At 45.0% G+C, this 21467-nt stretch overlaps 1 protein-coding gene across 3 annotated transcripts in view; it reads left to right on the forward strand.

The window, feature by feature from the left end:
• Positions 1-1697: 1697 nt before the first annotated feature.
• LOC129384164 (uncharacterized) overlaps positions 1698-21467 on the forward strand; it is a 145053-nt gene continuing 125283 nt past the window's right edge. The window contains exons 1-2 of one of the 3 annotated variants that reach the window (XM_072284275.1): positions 1698-1895; positions 6051-6151. In XM_072284275.1, the coding sequence (XP_072140376.1) occupies positions 1800-1895; positions 6051-6151 (197 nt within the window). In that variant the 5' untranslated portion in view covers positions 1698-1799. The remainder of the gene's footprint in view (positions 1896-6050; positions 6152-21467) is intronic. The other 2 variants (XM_072284274.1, XR_011890075.1) reach the window with 2 other exon arrangements.

The following is a 21467-nucleotide window of genomic DNA, read 5'->3' on the forward strand; positions in this document are numbered from 1 at the left end:
AAAACATAAGCAAACAATACCTGTAAAATATTTTGACGATGAAGTAAGCATGCTTTAATTTGTTGTTTGGCTTCTTTTTGGGAATGCTGATCTTCCCAGATATGTCATAATCCAGCGACACTTGCAAAGATCCGTGTGCAGAAATGCTAATTGACATATATAACTTAAAGCTAACAATCTGTGACCCAAAGAAGCCCCGGGAAGACATGCCGACATTGGTGCACATCGCTGGCTACTGTGTCTATAGTGCTTTGAAGCACCAGCCTTGCAATAACTGCTGTGATTTATTCACAATTACTGAGAGAGAATTTGAACGTAGAGAGCATGTGCTGATTGATAATATGAGCGGAGGCGGCTTGACATTTTCACAGCCATGTGTCGTTCATGTGGTGCTGTGCACCGAGATTGTGCTAGACCATATTACAGGCAAAGAAAATGAGAACATGCTTCATGCAGAGAGTAATCAGAGAGCTGTACTTCGAAGTGTGATGAAGTATTTGCTCTGTGACAGTGAAGGCTTCGACACTTGTGAAACTGGTCACAGTCAAGAGTAAATGTTAAAGAACATCCTTAATCCAGCAGTAAACACTCTGCTGAAGAATTACGCAGCCTTCAAGAACGACCAGAAAAATTAAGAAAGAAATGATCGGAAAAAGAGAAACTTGATTACCCTCATGTGAAAACGATGTGCGCTGTTTTCGCGAATGTGTATGCTGCAATACATGCAATATATGAACTGTGTGTTATGCTGTCTTGACTTCTCTGGAAACGTTTTTAAAATATTCAGCATTGTGAAGTTCAGCAGATTTTTCTTATTAAGCTAGTGGGATTGGTGTATATCATATTTTATTGATTTGAGTGTTGTGTGTTCGAATGTCGTTATGTGATAGTGGAAACCAATGGTAAATAAAATTTGTTTTATGAATTGTAAAGCTGTCGGTGACAGACTGAAAAAAGAAAGATGTTTTTCCGGCGCATCGTCTTTCTAGACCCAAATTCTGTAGTGCGTCTTGTTGTATGGGGGCCATTGTCAGCTTTGCTCCAAACGCCGAAGTTGACGTGGAAAGAACTAGTTCCTTAAATCACGTCAGTGCTCAATTTATAATGGATGCAAATAAATTCCGGAGGTATACCCTCGAATATACTGCAGTGTTGTGCTTTTCTATATCTTTCGATGGCACCTCAAGCCGAGGCGCACGTGCTGAGTGTGGTGACGTCGCGGGAGGAGTGCCGAGGCCTTCTCCTAGTCTAGGTGGTTCTGGCCTACCTCGCTTGTACGCGCGAGATTGAGCTGCGTTTGCCGGCTCACCCTCCGACGCTGAAACCAACATATGAAACATACGACGCGCGGCGATGATTTTATCGCCTTTGGACTTTATGCGGAACCTCACGGCGACAGCTTCGGCAACGGCTACGGCAGAAATGCGCCTGCAGTGTCCATATAATACCTACTGCAATAATATCTTTCAATATATTGACGGAGTGCTTCTTTTTCTAGATATCGTAACATTTACCCTAAGTCTTAGCACTGGCAGTGAAATAAAATTACCGGTACAGCTATAGAATCATCGCAAAATTATTGCGCACGCCTGCTCTGCGTGGACTAGCCTTATAAATAAAGGGTGTGCTATGCAATAAAGAAAGTATAAACGAATGGCGGCGCCTCGTAAATTTGGGCTGTCGACGATTGTGCTGCAATACAAAGAAGGCTGTGCGCAGAGTGCAGTCGTCCTAGATAACAGGACCGCTCAGCCAGAGAAGAAACCAATCTCCACTGCGCAGCAGGCAAAGCAGGCATTATGAATTTTGAACAAGTTACGCCAAAAATTTCATTGGCCGCTTTACGCGCGTTAAATGAATTCAACAACAAGCATGGTATTCATATAATCTACAATGTGAGTATTCTGTTAGATTCTGAAGGATGATAAAGAATTGATACTTTCGTGGTGTAAATTTAATTAACTGCTACTGAAGTACTAAAGTGCCAAACACACGACACAAGATCATCTGTTTCTGTCAATAAAGTATCAGTTGTTTGTAAGCGCTCGTACCTGTCTCTTCTTGTGTCGTCTGTTTGGCACTTTAGTACTTCATTAGCATGCACCAACTAGCCTAACAAAAAGTTCTGCTTAAACAATCAACTGCGCTGTTTTATGTTGGTGCTTATTCTCCACGAAGAACTATTGTTAGTATGTTCCTTGCGTTTTCACCACATGTTAACTGATCCTGTCTGCAATGGATAGCTAAACTTAAATTGTGCTGTCAATGTCCAGACGCGGGCTGGCATTCATGTTTACAATAAGCAACGGCACTCCACGAAGATATAGAAACAAATGACCTGCAAGTATTGGCACTATTACTGTCATCGTCTTTTTTATCATTCTCATCCTATTATGTGTCAACTGCAGGACAGATGTCTAATTACGCAATATCGGTTGTCCTGCCATTATAAGCTTGCTTCATTTTATGCACGGTAATTACTGAACCTCATCGCACGATTTAATCACGTGCCATACTTGACAGCTCCTTCATACCATTCGTATTAATCTGACAGACGGCATACTATGAACTCTACATATTAAACGAACTACCGCCCTCATCTTCGTACTCCAAGTCTCGGTGAGTGTACGCCTTACACTTCCTTGCTTTCTAATTCGCACTCATATTTACATGTTTGTGACTCGCCCACCGTTCCTTCAGTCTAGTTGTCACGTGCAACACAAGTATATTGCCACAGATCGCGACAACCCTTGAAACCATTCGCACAGAAGGATACGCAAACAGTAAAAAAAAATCACCGGCCAAGCACTCTGTACAGATGGTTAACCAGCGAAGCTGAAGCATGCGGCCCCGGTGTTTATCACTGGGTTGCTCCCGACGGTTCACTTAAGTACGGCTTGGTAGGCTGCCAGATACTCGCTACGCAGTTGCTGCTTGCGCTCGGCTGCACGAGCATGTACTTGTGCCAAGGCTGCAGCGTCGGCACGGCGTAGAAGAGCTGGTTCCCGTTTCTGCTCCCGGATTTGCTGATCTAAAGCTGCCTGATCCTCAGGATCACATATGATGCGTGGCTTAATCATTTCGGAGCCGGAGAGAAGCTGCTACGCGCGCGCTCGGCTCGGTGCTGCGAGGTCTGACTAGGTGGGGTAGCCCAAAGCTAGAGAAGTTGTAGCCCAAACGTAGCCGAATACAAAAAATAGGAAAAAAATTGTAGCAAAATATAGCCATTTGTATTTGTCCTTTTAAGTGCACATTCATTTTCGCATTCGACTAGGACAATCTTTTTCTGCTCGACCCGTAGCAACAAAATGTACGTGTCGCCATGACGGTCGGCCCTTGAATCAACAGTAGCTACATGATGCTTGCACGCAGAACACCTTCTTGTTTGCCCTGCAAACTCTTAAGTTCCAGCGAATCGATGCAGAGGGCGAAAAATATTGACCCCGCCATGAAAACAACTACCTCCACTACTCAGGCCTGCCGTCGTGAGCGTACAATTACCCGCTAGAGGCGCCTAGCAAGCACCAATTTAGCCACCAATAAACTTTCTGTCAAGCCTATCACAGTGTTTTTATTATATCACAGATGGTACGTAATTATTATGTTTAGTTGTATACAATAATATTAACTAAGAAATCTGTTATTTAGTTCATCATCATGCGCCTAGGGTAGCCTAGTGCTGTTTATTTTCTAACAATGGTGGAAGCTGCTGTTCCTCTTTTCTGGGCTTGCATTGTATTCATTGGTCGTACATCACGGCACTGTCAAATCTGGAGAGAAAGCGGTTATCTGGCTCTAATTTATCGCAGCACCCATACGTCAAAGGCTATTTCTAATGTTCGTCTTGCCAGCCTATTTCTGTAATCGGTCCTAGCCGCAGAGACAAGGCAGCGTTCGACCAGGCTACAGCAGCATTCGACAGAGGCAAGCGAAAGTGATTGCACAAATTTGGAGAACGCTTAAGCTTCGCTTTTAAGAGTGGAAGGCGATAGATTTCAAAGCTAACTGACTGCTTGTCTCGCTTCCCGGCAACCACAGCTTTCTTGCGCATGCGCAGAGACGCGCGAGACAGTGTTGTGGGAAGGAACCGAGTGGGCCGCGCCGCTCGGAAAAGGGGTATGGGTTTGATGTTCAGGGTAACAGAATTATGTTTTTCTGGTATATCCAAATTAAACTCCGACGCGATCATGTTTGTAGGCTGTGTTTAGGTCGTACTTTAGGATTTTGTTTATGTGTTTTACTTTGAGCTTACTGAATTAGTTCAGTAATGCCTCTGCATCATACAGTGGGCCTGCGTCGTTGTGGTCACCACCTTACCCACCTTCCAATAATCTGGCAAAGTGGTAGCCTGTAAAGACTGTGAATATAATTCAGCAATTATAATGGAACAGTAAATTCTTGTATTTTTTTAGGAACTTTGGATTTAGTTTATCATTACCTGCCAGAGCTATCCATTGGAACAAAGCCAGGGTCGGCGATTGTTGGCATAGAAAAGGCTATTAAGCTAGAAAAGCAAGAAACAGTATCATCGCCTAACACATTGCAGAAATCACCATTAGGAACAGTATCACCATTGCTGTCGAGCAAGTGAATCGTGTTATACTTCCTGCCACGAACTACATTCCAAATGTGCCGAGGGTTGTCTTTAAGCAGAGTGGGCAAGGTACACTTGTGGAACACGTCTTTGCCTGCGCAGTGCCATTCTTGTACTCGCGTTCAGCACAGTTGTACGTGTGCCATTGTTCGGGTGTCATCGCCACTTTCGCTCGGTGGAATATCCGTTTCATTTTGTTTAACAAGCGCTTCTGATAGACGTTAAACCAAAGAGCTTTGGAAGAAGAAACAATGCATTTTATAGGAATGTAGCTGTCGATCAAGTAGCCAAGTTCTTGTTTAAAGAGAGACCAATTTCCTTGAACAGTGTGACTGTAAAAGCTCGGCGTAAAGTCAGTGATAGATTCTCAATGTTCGCTTTCTATGGCAGAGAAATTCGCGTTTTATTATCTTTAACAAATTTGGCCTGCCTCTTGTGAGGCGTACATGCCTGAATACTGCGGTTGATAAGGCAATGATCGCTCCGGCCAGGCCAAAAACTAGGGGTAACATCCAGCACACAAGCTGTTCCCGCGAAAGCAGTAATCACCGATTCTATAGCTGACTTCTTGTTCTTGATAATTTGGCTACATCCCCATACAAAAACAGCGCCATTAGCTGCTAACAAGTCTAATACTTCTGAGAGATTCAGGCTCGCGTTTATCCCACGGGCTGAACCGCTCAAGCAAGCGAGGCGCGATGAAAGAAACGGGCTCACCGGATTGGATGCAGACTCGGAAAAGATGACTAGGTCTCGAACGCACTTCAAAACTGAGGAACAGCAAATAATATCACTGCGAACAAATTGGCGTATTTCGGTGGTTGTCTAGAAAAGGGAAGTGGCATTTCGAAGCTGCACTGAATAAATTGCGGGTTCTTCATCTGTATCGTATGTATTGACAGGCATGATAAGTAAACCTAACCTGGCAGCCCAGCTCAGCACACAAGCGGCAACGCTTATGCAGGCTGGAACACGTTGTATGAATTGAAGGGAATAAAAATATATTATTATTATTATTATTATTATTATTATTATTATTATTATTATTATTATTATTATTATTATTATTATAAAGGGACACTATTGATGCCACTGCGCAAACTTGAGCCAATCGGCCATTTGCGGGCAGGCATACAGCTAGCCAAGGGGAATGCATCAGGTTAGTCTTAGTTAGTTAGGTTAGAGACATCAGGTTAGTCTGACAACTTGAACTTACCATACAATAAAAAGCAAGGTGAATAAAACAAAACAAGACACAAACCAAAAAATTAGAAATGCTAAACGAAAAGCCGGATACCTCTGCACAATAACTGACCACACCAACCAGTTCGAACAACCAAGTCTTCGTTCTTTCTTCCCCTGCTTCCTCAGAAGAATTCTTGCTTTTCTTTTTCTTTTTCTTTTCTTTTGCTCTATTTGTTGGTTTTTAAAAAGTGCATATTTTTACTTTCAACAGGCGGAAAGAACCGTGAACAACAAAGAAGAAAAAACCGGTATAAAGCCTTTTCCAGGATACAACATACAACACTTGGTGCGCTTCGTGAAACCTCAGAAAAGGTAAGAACTTGTATTAAGGTATTTATCTCAAAATAAATATATTCAAAACTGTTTTTTCTTCAGGGGAAATTCGAGATATATTGCGGGTGATGTGAAGGAATATCGTGATGTTTCAGACTACTTAGGGGCTAAATAAAACTTGCTAAACCTTTGGTTCTCCGTTCCTAAAGGCTTTGTTACGATACGCGTACAAAATTTCCCCATTGTCATAGGAGAACGAAAGGAGGTAGAAATGGTGTACTTGCAGAGAATAGGGGCCATGTAATTTGTTCAGTTTATTGTGTGGAAGATAGTTACAGCCCCTGTAGAAAATTACTTGGACAAGCGTTCCAGTGGGTTACGCATGAAGGAACTGCGCAGGAAGTTTTACCAGAGTCTTTGAATAACTCCGTAAGCCACAAAACTGACATTTTTAGGCAGTAAGGCGCGGGTGATCTTATGCATGATGAGGGAACAAAATCTTCAGTTTATGAAATAATTATATCCTTTGCGAAACATTGCTTAAGAAGTGCTCTAAAGCGTTTTACGGCAAGTATTAGATATGTTTCCCACTCTAGCGTGAGAAATCTACGTGACACCGAGTTTACAGTTGGTTTGGTGAGGCTAGTGCAATGTTAAGTGTAATGTGTGGCGTGTAAGCGTTGAAAAATATTGGCGCTTGCGCCCGCAGGCGAAGAATATCAACCGATAACGAGGGGCGGAATTCACCAAAATGCGCAGTTCATACGCAATTTCTCAGCCAAAAAGTTTCTACGCTGTGATGAGGGCACAACCGACTTACGGCGTCGTATGGAAGAGAGGAAGTCAAGCTCGGATTAAACGACATGAAAGTGCGCTCAACTGGTAGCATGATCTCATATCTGCCTCTGTAGTTTAGACCAACATATATATACACATGGTAGCGAAGGTGTGTAGAAGCCCATACGCCCTGCAATGGGCGCTTGTGGAGGCACGGCAGAGCCGTCTACTTTTCGCGGGACCAACAACAGGGTTAAAAAAAAAAAACACGTTAGCCTTTCGAGGCTTGTTGCGCTAAGTGGTCTACTGCGCCAGCTCAGATCACATCGCATATGCAAAGCACACAACAGTACATGTACAAGAATACAAGTTGTATTCAAATTGCGTGAGTGACTCGAATGCATTTAAATCTGTACCAGTAAATTGTTTGGTATAGCCACATGTTCGTATGCACCTTCATACGTGTTTTTTTACTGCCAAGCTGTATATGGCTAGCCGATTTGTCCGTCCGTCCATCCGTCTGTCGGTCGCCTGTAGGCTGAAAACTCCTCCCGGTCCTCCGGCGCAACCACATGCCCATAGGTGAAAAAAAAAGACAAGAAGAGAGACGCGTGATTGCCCAATACTACCTAGATGGTACAATGCCTGCTTACTCCAATCCATGATGCCACACTACCTGGCTCGATATTTCCACTGTAAGGCTGGCGTGATGAACGCGGTGATGTCAAAATCACTGTTGCCTACTAGTGAGCATCCCCATCACATTCTATGGCAGTAGGGCCAGGTAACAAGGCGTCACGCATCGGAGTGAAAAGGCCTTGTCATCGAGGTGGTGTTAGATTAGCTGCGCCAGTAATGACGTCGTTGCTCTCCGCCGAAACAGAGTGCGCGTGCAGCAGATTTTCACCGGCTCCTAAATCTGTAGGCCAGGCATCATACGAGTTCCTGAGGAGCGGACAGCTTTCGATCCGCGACGCCGCGAGCAGAATCGGCAACGGGCTCGTCTACGCCGTGCCGATACTGCTGCCCGGGCACAAGAAGAGGCTGGTGCAGCCAAGCACAAGCAGCAGCTTCGTACCGAAGGTCCGGCAGCCTACCCAGCCGTCGTTTATTGAACCATCGGGATTAACCCAGTGATACACACCGCAGCCGCATGTTTCAGTTTCGCTGGTTAACCATCTATACGAAGTGCTCGGGCGGTGATTTTTTTCTTTTTACATATTGTTTTTAATGGATTGTTCTTCGACACACGTTAAAGGCGTTCATATGCGATTGTAATAAGTGCATTCTGTCTGAAATAATATTGTTCATATCAATGTATTGTACTAGGTAATGATTACAATGTAAATACATCTTCATATATTATTTATTATTTAGTTATTTACAATGTCAGATATCATTATATGTTTCATGTATATCACGTGTGTTATTCACTACCAAATACAATCAGGGCCATAGCCCTTGTGATGCTGCAAGCATCTTTTTGCTGCAGTCCTGGCGTTTTGCCTTCTTTGTAAGGCCTGAATGCCAAGTAAACTCTCTGTCTGTCAAAGTAAGGGAGATGATTCGCCAAGACATCGGGTCACAATTTAACCTGAAAACACCCGTCTGTATTTGTAGGCCTCACTCTATAATGGCACACATTACACTGGGGAGCCTTGACAGTTTTCCGTGAATGCATAGCAACCGGTTCACCGACATTTTGAACTAAGTCGCATATGCGTGCATCCTTCGCACCAAGACACATCTGTTATTTCGGTGTTAGGATAAAATCAACATTACATTCAACTAATTCACAAGAACGACACTTTAATCTTCACTGCTACAGCACGCGTGCCGTGTGTACTCTAGTACTGCAGACATATCTAAAACGTAATGTATAGTGAAAAGGCCGTAAAAGTTCCAATACCATACCTCGTACACCGCACTGTTCCAATTTGCTAATTAATAAAGTGTGGCATACTGAATCAAAGGCTTTCCTGAAGTCTACAAATAAACCTAATGTGTACATTCTATTTTCGATATTTGTTATTATTTTATGTTTGATATTAAGAAGAGCTGCTTCACAAGATTTATTTTTTGGGGATCCATACTGCATTGTGATAGGAATATGTGGGCCCAGGCCTCAAACAAACAGGGATGGCACAATGAACACAGAAAAGCTTTAATAACACGGGGACGGGACTAGGATAACGTACACGATAACACACACACAGTTCCCTTCATGAGTGTCTGTCGCTTAGGTAAGGTCAAGCTAAGCGTCAATATAGGAAGGCGTCCAATAGCGCGTCGGTATCACACACTCACGGCACGAAGAGGCGCAAAGATGAGTCTGGAGCAGCGAGTGGCGCAGGGGCTGGAGGCCGGGGCGGATGCCCGGCACACGACGAGCCACTCGCGCGACAGCAGGGTCGGGACGTCTGCCCGCCACAGGGTAGACCGTTCGGAAGGCTTAGCTGCACCGGAACATGCCGGCGTCGGATGCTCGCCCAGCAGTGGAGCAGGCCGGTTGAAGCTCAAGGACAGCCCGGCCTGTTCTGCCAGCACACCCAGGAACACCGGCCTTGGGTAGACGAACTGCTCGGCTCGTTCGGAAGGCCAGCCCAGGCAGCTCAGGCAGTTCGCATGGCTCCCGTTTGGTTTGGTTTGGTTTGGTTTGGAGCCTGTAGATATAGCACAACCCACTACGGGGGATTGGCCATGAATCGGGCGGAAGTGGGTTCAAAAAGAATAAATGCCTAAATGGGATTTTTTTTTTACTGAAAATGTGATAATAAATTAATTCTAATCGTTAATAATAATTTTCATGCTAGAGATTCTTAAAATTAGAAGTTAATATTTTTTTTTCTTGTTTTGGAAAATAAAACAGTAAAATTAGCATGGTAGTCTCCTTGTTTCCATTATAAAATTATATATGGCATCACATACGTTCCTATTACAGTGTCCTAGTGCCGACGCCCCCAGAGACAGAATGATAGGTAGCGTGATGCCTAATCCAAGTTGGCGGAAGGGACCTTCTAGAAGTCGTTTTCTATGCACTTTGAACCTACGACACTCAATAAAAAAATGATCCATAGTTTCGGGTTCATTGCAGTAAAAACATTTAGGAGAAGGTGCCAAACCAGACCTATGGGAATAGAAATTAAGCCGTGGTATTCGGCAACGCAGCCGCGTAAATGAAACTTCAAATTTTCTTGTTGCACACCATGCGCTGTGCCAAGGAAGTCTCCGCCCAGACACCGGTCCTTCTCTTCCTCTTCATCCGTCGCCGCCGCACAGCAGTCACGCGCATTCGGCCGCGACATTCAAACAGCCCAAACTCCTATCACATGCATGTCACTAATTATATTATATTTACTGAAAAATGTTTGTAGTCTAACATTCAGGGCACTCTCGAACACCTTTGACAGAACAGGTAAGACAGATATCGGCCCGAAATTTCTCATTAAATGTTTATCACCTCCTTTGTAAATAGGGCATACACGTGCTATTTTTAGACAATCAGGAAATATACCACTTTCAAACATTCTGTTTATGATGTGAACGAGGACAGGTGCAATTATATCCGCAATGTATTTCATTGGTACTGGTTTCACATCATCGTACCCAGCAGAGACGGTGTTTTTTACTTTGAACAGCAGTTGCACAACTTCAGCAAATGTAACAGGTGTAAGTATCACTGAGTTAGTAAGACTGAATTTATTCACTATAGATGTGGCCGTGGGCTCCCCCCCTGTCGGGATGCAGGGTGCTGGAGATGAAATATTCATTCAGAGCAGCTGCTGCTTCTCTGCCTGTCAACACGCCAGTGCCTGTCTTTATGTTAATCTCCGTGTTCTGTCTTTTCGCAGATGTTAAGTCTCTAACTTCATTCCAAACTTTCCTACGGTCATTTTTTATTTTAGCAAATAGCCGTTCATAGTACTTAATTTTTGCTTGCTTTAATGCACTGTTGACCTTATTTCTGTATTTTTTTTAATCAGTCAACAATTGCACACTCCTGCATTTTACAAACAAGTGATACATTTTGTTTTTTCTCGTTATCATGTTTAGCAAAGCAGCATTTATACAGGGTTTTCGTATTTTCTTGCTCCTCTGATTGCAAGACTTCAACGGAAACGCTAAGTCGTAGCACGTAATCATTTTATGAAAGAACAATTCATAGGCTGCATTTGGATCTTGTTTTTCAAATACAGATGACCAGTCTGTTGAGAGGATCAGGGCACGAAAAGTTTCTAATGCGCTTCCGTGGAAGCTGCGAATCTGCGCTTTTTTTCCTCCTTCCCGTCGTTTGTGCGCGTGAGGAATGAAACAGAATACAGGCAGATGATCACTTATATCAGCGGATAACAGTCCCGCAATGCAGTCAGTTGGGTGTACATTGGTCATGCATATATCAAGCAAGGTAGCTGTTTGCGCCGTTAGCATCGTGGGTTCCGAGATTACGTTTGTGCACATGAACGAATTGATAAGACCAGCTAACTGTCTAGATGATATGTCGTCCGACATGTCTATATTTACGTCACCCATAATGATAAAGGGGGAGGACGAATGGCTCAGGAAATGTAGTACCTGTTCTAGTAAATCAAAGAACGTCAGTTTGTTTCAGAACGGTGGGCGATACATAACCACAACTGTGACATATTCTAAACGTACCATTATACATTCTATATTGTTCGTTACAAGTGAACATTCTGAAATTACCCCATGTACAAGGCGCTGTTTAACATAGACAGCCACACCACCTCCTCTGCACTTTGTTCTTACTAACCCATGGTATGTGTAATTTTCACAGTACGGGGGGTTATCATTCACAGTAAGCCATGTTTCACAATACAATAAGATGTCAAAATTGTGAGCGATTGACGCAAATAAGCAATTCAGTTTGTCCTCTTTGTTTTTTATGCTCCGCACGTTTAGGTAAAGCATTTTTAGCAATTTACTGGTATGAGACACTAATTTATTGAAAGACTGAACATCATAATATGTGCAGTTCATACGGTGAAACTAGCTTTAAAAAAGGAAAGAAGAGAAGCAGGCCATGACGTTCACGTTGTCATCTTATCAATGTCTTCCATACTGGCGATTCGAATAGCTGGTGAATTTTCGTCCTTGCGTACGAACACTTTGCCGCCAGCCGTCCATACGAACCGCCATCTCAATTCCTTCTTCCTTTCTACTGCGGCACCTAGAAGTCTTTTACCATACCGTGTGAGGTGTTCGTTTACGAACACCTTTGAGGACGATTGAAAGCCCAGTGTAATTGTATCCATTCTGCTTTTTTTAGCTTTGCTAAGGAAGGCATTCCTCTTGGTTCTGCGGACAAACCGAACAATGATATTTGCTTCATCATGTCGAGCAGTAGGCACTCGGTGGCAGATGTAGTTATCAGCCTCTGAGACCTCTTCCTTAATCAGCTCGCCAATTTGCCTCACAACGACTAGTGGTTCGCCTTCAAGTGGAATGCCCTTTATCTCAATGTCATTCGAACCTTGATATTGTTCCAGTTCCTCAATTCTGTATGACAGCTTGGCATTCTCAGCGCGAAGATCCTGGTTTAATTTTAGAACCTGCTGTATTTCTGTTTTGAGCTCAGTGGCCTCTTGAAACTTATCTTTTATGGTCCTCAAGTCTGCCCTGACCTCCCGCCTCAAGTCTTCAATGGCCTCAGCCTCTTTCGACATTGCACAGCAAAAGTGTACGTCAATACACTAACAACACCAGCAACAAGAATCAAACAAGTGCAAGAAAGCTGATAGGTTCGGCAGCAGTGCACAGATTCTATGACTTATTGACTAAATAAGGATATTCCGCTCGCCTGCAAAAGCAGAAGCAAAATTTACATGTGGCTCCGTAGTGCACTGCTGCCGAACTGTAACAGGTGCTCGCTCCGTTGACGGTTTTATGCTGTGGTCTGGCGCTCGTCCGCCCCTTGCGCAGTCGCAGAAGAGTAGCTCAGGCCACGTGACTCCGATCACTGTTGTGGTGCAAACACACGCGGCACTGTAGACGTCAAAAGGGCCGATAGCACGTTGGTCGAGTCTGGTGTCGGGCTGCAAAAGCAGAAGCTAAATTTACATGTGGCTCCGTAGTGCACTGCTGCCGAACTGTAACAAAAGGGAACTGTGACGAAAGGGAAGCGGCAGGCCGTCCTTTATCGTCTCAGCAGCGCTCGGCGCTCGGCCAGCAGCATGTATTTGCGTAGTCTTCTGAAGAGAGCCGCAGGCCCAGCTGCCTACAACTATCATAACGCCCTGCCACATCCCCGTCGCCAGTACAGCCGACATTGTTCACCGAATGAACGTTTCAGAGCAGCACGATACCCCAGCGCATAAAACCCCTCAGTGTCTAAATGTAGCCCCAACCACTTCCCTCGTCCTCCGCTCCGCTGACCCCATCAGCGACAGTGCCGCCGCCTATGACAACCCTACCGCAGCGGAGGACGCCTAAATCGCTACGGGATGGAATCCGCCGAAAACTTAATTCGAGCCCTGCGGAGGAGTTTTTGAGGTGAGGTATTGCTACATCGGTCAGTAACTGCCTCAATAATGCCATGTTGTAATTGCGCAATAGAATACAGAAAATGACCATTATTTAAGGTGTAAAGCTCCCACAGGTTTAGAGTTCGTGTTGCTGAGGCGCAACGCATGCACGCGGTATGCTCAAGCACGCGCGAAATGCCAAAGTTTCAAGTTTTGACTGCTGAAAGTATGTGAACGTGGTTTCGTAGGTTCGTTTGCGCACCTGCAGGATGCTTTTGTTCTGCCGGCGCGTGGAAGATTCCAACTGTCTGGGGGCAGCAATGCCTAGCAACTGTGCCGTTTCTTGCTCTGCGTCTTCTACAGATGTGTGTAAATCTAAAGCACGGGTTCTGGCGGCCATGAGCAACGTTTTCATACGTTGACGGTATTGATAATGTGAACAACCTACCACTAGTTTTCGGGGCAGGTGAAATCGCGTCTTTAATTTGTTGTATTTTTTTACACTGCAAGAGGCTGGAATTTCATAGCAAGAACGAACGTGATGGGAGAAATGAACAGAGGTTCAAAAAATAATTACCCCCCCCCTCCATTAGCACAAGTAATACTTTAGTTCAACTGCAAATTTTACATTTGTATGATGCGTGCGTCTGTATTCTTTTGCGTTGTATGTTTTCGCAGGGAACTCGCGTCCCTAGAGCTCGAACAGCACAAACAACAGAGAAAAAATTCATTCTTGGGCTTTACATGCCAAACTCACGATCTGATTATGAGGCACGCCGTAATCGTAGACTCTGGAATAATTTTGACGAGCTGGCGGACGGAGCTGGTATCGACGGAGCACTTGCTTTGACTTGACTGATTTCCAAGCACTTTGCTGCGTGCACAGACAGTGTTCCCTCTATCCCGCTTTCTTTCTTTCTGTTCCCCCTTCCCCTTCCCCCAGTGTAGGGCAGCAAACCGGACGCTCGTCTGGTTGACCTCCCTGCCTTTCCTCTCTTTGCTATCTCTCTCTCTTGACGAGCTGGGGTACCTTAACGTGCCCCCAATGCACATGGAAGGGCTGTTTTTGTATTTCGCCCCCATCGAAATCTGACCGCTGCGGCCGCGATTTGATCCCACGACTCTCGTGTTTAGAAGCGTCACGACACAGCGACTACGCCACCGCGGCGGGTATAGAGACTGATAGAACAAGGGGGTTGCAGGACCAAAGAGTCCTCAAATGGGTTTAATGAAGGTGCTTATCACAGTCTCAGAGACAAGGAACGTATACAGCACCAATTCATACACTCCACTGAGCTGTCTGGCTCAAAAATCACATCACACCAATCGATGAAACCCTAAGAAAAAAGAAGGATTAATTATTAATGCCAATTGCAACAGATGTACTAATTTTTGTCGTGGCACTGGGATGCAACCTTACATAACTGATCTACGCGAAGCTTCCACTGCAACTCCGTCCACACTTCATAATCAAAAAGCGCGAAATTATTCGTCGCAAGAGATGGAAGGCCACGTACAGCGCATATGACGCATGCGATAGTCATTTGCTTAATCAGACGCATAAAACCTTAACGTTAGGCTGTAAAAATGTTCATCCCTATCAGGGGGCCTGCGGTCCTTTGCGGCTTTTCTCTGCTACGATAATCCTGCACACAAAACGTACGAGTAGCAATTCCTCATCGCTCTAATACCGAGGACGCGTCCCGCAGCAGCCAGGATAGAGGAGAAATGCAAGAGACCCGTGGGCAGATTCCTGGTTGGCGTTCCGTAATTTCTTCTAGCAGGCAGGGCGCTTTTTTCGTTGCGAGGTGCTTTTGTTGTCGCGACTATAGATGTTTTTTTTTTTACAAGTACGGCTCACCAAGGGCACATGTAACCACTAAACGAGACATCAAGAGAGCATCTGAGATTATAAGATAAACCTGACATAATGCAGGCACCGCAACGAGTGTTCGCACACAAAATTGGCTCGTCGCGACGCGACAGCGGACAGCCGTTCTTATACGCATCCCCTTGGCACACACAGGTCTCGGCGAGCCCCAACACAAGGACCAGTCCTGGTCCTAGCTTTGGTGTTCCCGTTGCCACTTTGGTGTCCTGGAGACGCCGCCAATAATATGTAATTTTGACACGTTCTTACAAGTAGTACAAAACTCTAATAAAGAAATACAATCACACCCAGGCACCAACTTCTGACGCAGCGCTACTGTGCCAGTGCGGGGTCAATTACGGAACGCCAACGAGGAATTTACTGCACGGTGACAGTGCAGGTTAACGATCCTCAAGTGACCTAAATAATGTTATCACGAGTCATCCACTGCGACCTCACTCACATCCTCAGTCGCCTCGGGATGTAAAATATGTTAAACACCTCAAACAAAATTAACACGTGCGAGCGTACATTGTAGCTGAACGAATGCATTCGTAAGCGTTAGTGAGCCTTGGAAAAGCGTCGACAATGTGCTAATTTCTGGTAGACCTAAAAAAAAATTCCCTGAATAAAGTCGCTCTTATGTCATAGTCAACTTAAGCGCTCTAAAAACGGCGCATCACACAGGCGTATACGCAAGCACTTTTTCTAAAGAGGCAGGCTTTAACTAGGTTCGAAATAAGCGGTAGTGAAGAACCGTGGCTCTTCGCAAACCGTGCGCTTTTCGCTACCTCTTTGCAGTCAGCCCGTCCGACGCCATGCATAGAGGATTTTCTTTGTGCGTTGCGATAGCCGGATGGTCAACAAAAAAGCATTTTGCACCCGCCTTGTCGGTTGCGGCAACCGAAGGCGCAGCAGCACGCCATCACGGCGAAGTGCTCTTCCCTAATACACTTGATTTGGTCCACTAACGAACTCGATCAATCGGTTTGCGCTTACTTTCGTCGCCCTACGTCGACAATGGCGGCCGGAGGGCGTCAAAAAGAAAAAAAAGTATACAAAAGCGTAACGCGTGCCTCCACGCGACACGGGTTGGGGGGAGCGGAGGAGGCTGGCGCGACAGGAGACGGCGAGGAGAAAACGTCGGGGAGAGCGGGGTGGCGGAAAGATCTAAGAATGGCAGTACAAATGAAAGATCAAGGGGCTTTAACTGCGCAAGAGCTCCGTCACATGACTTCCTTTTTTTTTTTTTTGCAATATTTCGCGGGCTCTCTTCGCATCCTGAAAAAAAAAAAGGACTACGTGAGACATATCGTACAGCAAACAACTCGATCGGCGGTTTCTGAAAGTGCTCTACAAACATGCGTGTGGGCTCCTGAGCCAATAATTGAATAGTTGGGTCATCATCATCAGCCTGGTTACGCCCACTGCAGGGCAAAGGCCTCTCCCATACTTCTCCAACAACCCCGGTCAAGTACTAATTGTGGCCATGTCGTCCCTGCAAACTTCTTAATCTCATCCGCCCGCCTAACTTTCTGCCGCCCCCTGCTGCGCTTCCCTTCCCTTGGAATCCAGTCCGTAACCCTTAATGACCATCGGTTATCTTCCGTCCTCATTACATGTCCTGCCCATGCCCATTTCTTTTTCTTGATTTCAACTAAGATGTCATTAACTCGCGTTTGTTCCCTTACCCAATCTGCTCTTTTCTTATCCCTTAACGTTACACCCATCATTCTTCTTTCCATAGCTCGTTGCGTCGTCCTCAATTTGAGTAGAACCCTTTTCGTAAGCCTCCAGGTTTCTACCCCGTTGGTGAGTACTGGTAAGACAAAGCTATTATACACTTTTCTCTTGAGGGATAATGGCAACCTGCTGTTCATGATCTGAGAATGCCGGCGAAACGCACCCCAGCCCATTCTTATTCTTCTGAATATTTCCGTCTCATGATCCGGATCTGCCGTCACTACCTGCCCTAAGTAGATGTATTCCCTTACCACTTCCAGTGCCTCGCTACCTATTGTAAATTGCTGTTCTCTTCCGAGACTGTTAAACATTAGTTTTCTGCAGATTAATTTTTAGACCCACTCCTCTGATTTGCCTCTCCAGGTCAGTGAGCATGCATTGCAGTCGGTCCCCTGAGTTACTAAGCAAGGCAATATCATCAGCGAATCGCAAGTTACTAAGGTATTCTCCATTAACTTTTATCCCCAGTTCTTCCCAATCCAGGTCTCTGAATACCTCCTGTAAACATGCTGTGAATAGCATTGAAGAGATCGTATCTCCTTGTCTGAAGCCTTTCTTTATTGGGATTTTGTTGCTTTCTTTATGGAGGACTACTGTGGCTGTGGAGCCGCTATAGATATCTTCCAGTATCTTTACATATGGCTCATCTACACCCTGATTCCGTAATGCCTCCATGACTGCTGAGGTTTCGACTAAATCAGACGCTTTTTCGTAATCAATGAAGGCATATATATAAGGATTGGTTATATTCTGCACATTTCTCTATCGCCTGATTGATAGTGTGAATATGGTCTATTGTTGAGTAGCCTTTACGGAATCCTGCCTGGTCCTTTGGTTGACAGAAGTCTAAGGTGTTCCTGATTCTATTTGGGATTACCTTAGTAAATAGTTTGTAGGCAACTGAGAGTAAGCTGATCGGTCTATAATTTTTCAAGTCTTTAGCGTCCCCTTTCTTATGGATTAGGATTATGTAAGCGTTCTTGCAAGATTCCAGTACGCTCGAGGTCATGAGGCATTGCGTATACAGGGTGGCCAGATTCTCTAGAAGAATCTGCCCACCATCCTTCAACAAATCTGCTGTTACCTGATCCTCCCCAGCTGCCTTCCCCCTTTGCATATCTCCCAAGGCTTGCTTTACTTCTTCCGGCGTTACCTGTGGGATTTCGAATTCCTCTAGACTATTTTCTCTTCCATTATCTTCGTGGGTATCACTGGTACTGTATAAATCTCTATAGAACTCCTCAGAAGTGAAGAAGGATCTAGGAATTGGCGAGAATCAGATGCATGCGTTAAGAGACAAAGACGGCAATATCATTACTAATCGTTGGGTAACTTAACCTAAATATTTAGTTACGGCTAAAACGAAAAACTTGCCTGAGTTACGATAGGCTATTACGAATTCTATGCCCTCAGTTCAATGCACTACCGACGCGCCTTTCATTCTTATAGTCCTGGCTCGTGTTACGCAGGATACCCTGTATATTGCCATTACTTTTTATGATTAAGAAGAAGAGAGTTGTGACAATATTACTGCGTTAAATACGGTAATACAATCTCGGCGTATCCCACGACCCAACTCCACGAGCAAACTTAAGAAAGTCTGCACATTTTAGTAATCATAATTATTTGTGGGTGGCAGAAAACAGCCTGTGACTGTTCATTTTCTTCTTCTAATGACATTGTACTTTTTCAAACGGTTCCACTGGTGACGTAATGGATGCACAATTATCATCAACTAAGTGTTTTGCCCCGCGAGAAGTAGTCGAGCTGCAATCGCACCACCTTAATTGATGTTGCTGGTCTTTGGTGTGTAAGCACATTTCAGCTTCGACATCGCGACCATGTGGCTTGACCTTGGCTTAGGTTATATTCTTAACAGCAAATTACTGCACACCGCTATTTGACAGCTTCCTTTTATGGCGTCTGCTGCACGGCCGACAAATGGCAACCACGCGCGCCCACTCGCCGCAAAGCCGTCAAAAGAATGGAAGTAGAAGCGTCATGCATTCTTTTTACATTTCGGCGAGACAGGACTGATGGACAGACGGTGACATATTTGGTGTAGAAAAAGAGGCCTAGCGGAGCAACTGGTGACCATGTCGGGCATGCTAACTCTGCCTGTAAAGGGCTACAAAGCAACACCACCGCGACGATATTATTACGCGACTAAATGTCTTTATATCCATAGAAAATACGGAAATGAAAAAAAAGCTGCATAATATATAGTTCATATAGCCTGAAGCAAAAATTGAAAAAAGATAGATTATGCGGTTTAACGTGCCCAAACTACCTTCTGATTAGGAGGCACGCCGTAGTGGGGCACTCCGGAAATTCGGACAACTTCGGTTTCTTTAATATGCACCTAAATCTATGTACACGGGTGTTTTCGCATTTTACCCCCATCGAAATGTAGCCGCCGTGGCCGGGATTCCATTCCGCGACCTCGTGCTTAGCAACCCAATACCATCGCCACTAAGCAATCACGGCGGGTATCCTCAAGGCAAGGCGACCAGCACCCGTATGTTCACCGGTGTGGTATGTGGTCGCGCGGCGCACAGTTGCATGTGTGGTTCTGATGCTGCACGTAGGGTATATATCAGCTCCCTCGGTAACCGGTCAAGTCTAAGAGTCTGGTCAACGATGGAGGCGAGCGTCAACTGACGACGAAATGCGCTTAGGATCCCTGTCGAGGGCACGGAGAGGAATGAAAGAACCCCTAAAAACATGCAGAAAGGAGCCGCGGCTACCAACCCTCCCAAATTATGAGAGAAAAGCGACACTACGTAACATCCATACGCGCAACTTTCACGGCCTACCATGCTTTAACATCGTATCAGCGTTCATTGCTTCTTCTTCTTGGCTTCTTCCTCAGCTGATACAAGGCGATGATGCCTCGCACCATGCCAAGCGCTTGACTTGAAAGTTCAGGCGGCCGCATTCCGACAGAAGCGAAATGCTTAAAGGAGGGTGCACATCAGTTTTCGAGACAGGTAATGAATCATATGTTGGTGATGTCACGCTCTCGAGCCCCTAACAACACTATTTGTCATAGCTCAAGTGGCATCTCATAGAAGTCAAGGCTAATCGGTCGACATCGTCACAATCATCAGCGCCAACGCTTCCATAAATTTGCTAACCTTATAAAACACGCGATCAACTGCACGTCGAAATTATGCAGAGCACCTTAAACGAAGTACGTAATGGTTCAACATTTTGCCTGGTTTCGGATCAAATCGATTCAAGTCGTCAATCTTGCGACACTGACGGTCTTTATTCAAAGTAGTAACTGCCCAAATAGTACGATGCCAACTGCGGCTCAAGAGCACAGTCCGTTAATATTTCGGATGAACTTTGGATGTGGTAAAATGCCATGAGCCTATTTTTACGTTCACTGCAGGATGAAGGTCTCTCCCATTGATGTCTAATTACTGCTGACGTGCGCTGATTCCAAGTTATGTCTGTAAATTTTGTTATTTCATTGCCCTACCGCATTTTCTGCTGTGTTCGACAGTTTTCTTTCGCCTAGTATAACCCCGCTGTATTTGGAATGAACCACCGATTACCTGCCCTGTATACGAATTACACGGCCTCCCCAGCTTCAATTTTTCGTCTTAATATATACAACAACTACTGTTTGGTCTCTGATCCACACCACTCGCTTCCTGTCTCTTGGCGTTAGGCCTAACATTTTTCGTTCCATTGCTTCTTTAAGTGTTCCGCACCTTGTTCTCAAACTTAACTTTTAACCTCTAAGTTTGTGCCCCATATATAGGACAGTACTACAGTACTTCAAGAATGGAGTGATAGTGCACTTTTCTTTTCAACGAGAGTGATGATCTCCCAGTCATGATTTAGCGATGCTAGTCATATGCGCTTCGACCAATTTTCATTCTTCTCTAAATTTCCGCCTCATGAGCAATTGATCCAGATAAACTTACTCCTGTACACACTCTAGAGGCTGAGTGGAGTTAATTAATTGCGGTTCTCTTGACAATTTATTCAATATCTTCGCCTTCTGCACATTATTCATCAATCTAACCTTGCACTTTCTTGGTTAAGATCCTCAATGAATTGTTGCCATGTGCCCCCAGTTGCTCTGCAGGGCAATGTCAGCGGTAAGCTGAAGGCTGTCGACATATTGGCCTTCGATCGTAGCTCCTAATCCTTGCCTGTCTGACATCTTGAATAGTTTGAACGGGATTGGGGACGTCGGAATAACGACGAGGGATTGTTCCAGGGAGCACGAGTGCCATTGTTTGGTTCTTGCGGTGCCAATGGAGGCTGGTAACGACGCTCGCTGTGTTCGGGTCGATAATAACTGGCGAATGGCATACGCAGAGGGGAGGAGACAGTACGTTTGTTACAATGGCGAGCAGCGTGACCGATACACCGGCAGGCAGAACAGATTGGACGATCGTCTGCGGTTCGCCACTGCGCATCATTTCAGTAGCGTGCAGGATACCGCTTACCAGTCGATGCACCT

Source organism: Dermacentor andersoni, chromosome 9, assembly GCF_023375885.2.
Source record: "Dermacentor andersoni chromosome 9, qqDerAnde1_hic_scaffold, whole genome shotgun sequence".
NCBI lineage: Eukaryota > Metazoa > Arthropoda > Arachnida > Ixodida > Ixodidae > Dermacentor > Dermacentor andersoni.